Source organism: Nestor notabilis, unplaced genomic scaffold, assembly GCF_000696875.1.
Source record: "Nestor notabilis isolate BGI_N333 unplaced genomic scaffold, ASM69687v1 scaffold10789, whole genome shotgun sequence".
NCBI lineage: Eukaryota > Metazoa > Chordata > Aves > Psittaciformes > Psittacidae > Nestor > Nestor notabilis.
Window position 1 is genome coordinate 508 of NW_009942399.1, and position 4,097 is coordinate 4,604.

General features: G+C 57.5%; 1 protein-coding gene across 1 annotated transcript in view; it reads right to left on the minus strand.

Moving 5' to 3' along the window:
* The window catches only part of LOC104411053 (chromosome unknown open reading frame, human C2orf42), a gene marked incomplete at its 3' end in the record, with an annotated part of 3,842 nt that extends 468 nt beyond the window's left edge, over positions 1-3,374 (minus strand). Inside the window, exons 1-4 of the mRNA XM_010021382.1 lie at positions 2,546-3,374; positions 1,266-1,376; positions 1,037-1,144; positions 750-854 (exon numbers count right to left, since the gene is read on the minus strand). Of these exons, the coding sequence (XP_010019684.1) occupies positions 750-854; positions 1,037-1,144; positions 1,266-1,376; positions 2,546-3,374 (1,153 nt within the window). The remainder of the gene's footprint in view (positions 1-749; positions 855-1,036; positions 1,145-1,265; positions 1,377-2,545) is intronic.
* Between the last annotated feature and the right edge of the window lie 723 nt (positions 3,375-4,097).

Below are 4,097 nucleotides of genomic sequence, written 5' to 3' on the forward strand. Positions count from 1 at the left end.
GTGGGGACACTCCAGCTATTCCAGCCCTGCCAGCATCTGACCACCTTCACAGCAGAGTTCACAGGCTGCTGTTTGTGTCCTTTGCCTCCTGTCCTGTCTGCAGGTGGTGCTGAGCAGAGCCTTGGGCCTCTTGGCTTTATTCCCTTCTACCAGCCAGAGCAGAACAGCACCACCAAGGTGTGTGGGCAGCCGGGCTGGATGCTCTTTATGGGTCCTTTCCCTGTTGAGATGTTCTATGTTTTTTCTAACCAGTGCCTCCCCCCACTGTCTGCACTCCATGTGATGGCCCTGGCTCTCTGATAGAGATCCCAGCCCCTCCACTGCTGTCCTAGGATGTCCCTGTCTGCCCTGGGGTATGCAGTGATGGGGCCTTGTGGCATTTGTTCCCTCTGTTTGCAAAGCTGGGTGGTGACAACTTCACTGTCTTTAAGACCCACAGAGTCTTCTTGGCTAGAAGTGACTCTTGGGATCATGGAGTCCAAGCCTGACCCAAGCACAGCAGGTTGTGCCCCTCTGCTGTCATTGCCAGCAGCTCACTGGAGGCCAGTGATGCCACACAGTGATGCAAAGCAGGATGTGTGTGTTTGCCTCGTGTGACACTTACTGCTCTTATGGTGCTTGGAAAGGGCTGTTCCCCCTCAGCCCTTTCTCCCTTCTCAGCATAAACACCAGCACCAGGCTGCCAGTAATAAGTGCATGTTCAGGGAAGGAGGAGAGGATTGATGCCCAAAAGGTCTCCAAAGCCTTACCCTCAAACTGGTAATGCATGGTTTGGTGGATGCGCTCGGTGACACTGGCCAGCCACTCTTGGAAGGAGAGGGTCACTTGGGACTCGTCCAGCAGCTGGGGACAGCCTGCAAGAGACAGGGAATGGAGACCAGAGCCTTAGGGGTGCTAAGTTTATGGTTGGAACTGATGATCTTAAAGGTCTTTTCCAACCTAAATGATTCTATGACAGCATGAACTGAATGGCTACAGGCATCCACCGAGTCCTGAGTGCTCCTAACCTCTGGTGACATGCATGGCCAAGGCTCACCTTGTCTTTTCAGCGAGGAGGAGGCAACTGCTGGCTTCTTTAGGCTGCTTCTCCTGGGGTTGCTGTGAGCCAGGTCCTGAGCAGGGAGAGGGCTGGCGGCCTGCGCCCCTGAGGGATGGATTAAGAGAGTGTCAGGGCACAAGTCCAGGGGCTCCACGGGCCCCACACAATGGCTTTTGCATTCAACCCACATCCTCCTCGTCCCACAGAGCCTCCAGTTGATGCTCACCAGGTGCTGGGTCCTTTTTCCTCTTCTTGGGCTTGGCAGCAGCTGCTTCTCCAGCTTGCACTGGGGACTGGGGACCAGCGACCGACTGCGGCACCGCCATCCCCTTCACACCTAGGAGAAACACGCTGCTGTCCCTAAAAGCATCAACACTATAAGCACCAGTGGTGCAGGGACATGGAGCTCCTGTGTTCCCCTCCTCACATCACCAATTACTCCACCGAGACCTCCCCAGCACACCCCAAACATCCTCAGAGAAGCCCCAAAGCCCTCCTGGCCTGCAGACAAGCTTCCGTGTGGGAGAATATTGAGGGGAGCATAGTGGCCTCGTGTCATCTATGTCACCCTCCTTGGGTGCCTAAAGACACAATGAGATTATGCAGGGGCACGTACTGGGGTGAACAACCCCCTGAGGGACTGCACCCAGAGGCTCACACTGAGCTGGGCTTCCCCCCGTGCTGCTCTGGCCCAAGGGGAGGAGGACACCCAACTCCCAGCCCAGCAGAAGAACCCAACTTACCCTGAGCACAGTAAAGCCCAGGGAGATCTGCCTCCAGAGAATCACAGAATAGAATTACAGTCTGGTTTGGGTTGGAAAGGACCTTAAACCTTCCAGTTCCAACCCCTGCCATGGGCAGGGACACCTCACACTAGAGCAGGTTGCTCCAAGCCCCTGTGTGCAACCTGGCCTTGAACACTGCCAGGGATGGGGCAGCCACAGCTTCTCAGGGCATCCTGTGCCAGCGCCTCAGCACCCTCACAGGGAAGAGCTTCTGCCTTATATCCAAATCTTCCCTATTTCAGTTTGAACCCATCACCCCTTGTCCTATCACTCCAGTCCCTGATGAAGGTCCCTCTCCAGCATCCTTGTAGCCCCTTCAGACACTGGAAGCTGCTCTGAGGTCTCCAGCAGCTTCTCTTCTCCAGTTTCAACAGCCCCAATGTTCTCAGCCTGTCTCCATACGGGAGGTGCTCCAGCCCCTGAGCATCCTTGTGGCCCCCTCTGGACTTGCCCCTCATCCCCCTAACCAGCTCTCAGGGGAGCACAGGGAGCACCCACTCTGCTTCCACATGCCAGAAACCAGGAGCAAGCTGCCAAGTCCAGGAGGGATCACTCCCCAAGAAGCTTTCTGCCTGCAGAAGGATGGGGCAGGAAATAAAGCCCCAGCTAAGGAGGCAGCAGTGAGGAACCTGCCAGGGCATGAGGAGGAGGGAAGGGCAAGAGCGAGTGTCCCCTCAATGCCCCGCAAAATCCTCTGTATATCACATCCCCCCCCACCTACCACCAGAGTCATAGGCGAGGACATCAGCAAACTCCTGTGCCAAGCTCTCATCGCTGGCAAAGGCACAGATGCAGGCGAAGAAATGAATGCAACGCTGCGGTGTCGGGGTCTCCTCCTCGGCTGGGCTGCCTTTGATGGGCTTTGGAGCCTGGCAGGAGCAGGAGAACCTGTGCTCTGTCAACGTCTTGCTGCTCACCTTCTGGGCAAAGGAGGCATGCAGGTAACCCAGGCTGTGCTTCTGGCTGGCCTTGCACTTCACCACCAGCACGTTCTTGGTGATGCGCTGCACCAGCGGCCCCGTGGGCTCCGTCGCCAGCTGCCATATGGTCTGCTTGGTTTCGTGTGAAGCCTGCATGGAGTTGAGCACTGAGCTCTTCAGGGCGAGCGGGGTGGCCTCTGTCTGGCAGTTCAGGGCCAGTTTGATGTGCTGGCACTGGTTCTCCACCACTCCTTGCGTGGCTGCTTTCAGACACGACGGCACATAGCAGCGGCCGGAGCTGAGCTGCGTGATGATGGTCCCGTCCACCGTCTGGATGGCTGTTTGGGAGACCCCCAGCTCCACAAAGCACCGGTAATCCGGTCCCCGGTCCCTCTGCCTCACTGAGTAGACCTGTAAGTCGGAGCCAGTGATGATCTTGACAGCGTCAACACTGGGCTGTTTGCGTGTGCTGTAGCGGAAGACGGTGCCGCAGTTCTTGTTCTTGCAGCTCAGGCCGCGCATCCCGTTGTACGTGCCGCAGCGGGGACATTTCCGGATGCCCCGGAGCGTGGCTTTCCCCAGGTCAGACAGGAAGGAAGGGACCTTGGTCCTCACCGATGCTGGCTCCATCCTCTGGAGAACCTGGATGGGCAGAGATCAGGGAGGGGAGGAGGTTAGCAGCATGGTGAGGCAGCAGGGATGGGAGGGTGATGTCCCCTGTCCCTGCGGTGTCAGAGGGGAGAAAAGGACAGAGAGAAGAGGAGTGAGTGGTTGCTGGTCCCAGCAGGATGGGCAGGGGTTGGTGCTGGTCCATGTGCTGCCCTGCTGCAGCCTGAGGTGACACGATGCCCCATGGCATTACCCAGTGCCCACCCCGACACCCATCCCCTGCCATTTCCCAGGCTCAGCAGAGCGGGAGGAAAACGGGGGTAAAAAGAGAGGTTCATCCCCGGGGGTAATTAACGTTAAATGAAGGATTTGGGATGGAAATAGTGCTGGGGGATGTGTGATGAGGGGCTCAAAGGGTGCCACAGACACTCCGAGCAGCACTGAAGTGGAAATGACAGGACAGGGCAAAAGCGATGGGGGGAGAACCCGGTGTCAATGGGGCAGGAATGGGGTGATTCTCTCCAGACCCCCTCGCGCTGGGTTTCTGCACACTTTGCCTCCACCCGCTGCTCCCCACCATGGCCAAAACCCCCCTTCCCAGGGGACAACCAGGCACTGAGGTGAGGGATGGAGAGAGCAGGGGACGTTCGTGTCACACTCACAGACCAGTTTGGGTTGAAGGGACCTTAAAGCTCCTCCAGTTCCAACTCTAGAGGACACCTTCCACTAGAGCAGGTCGCTCCA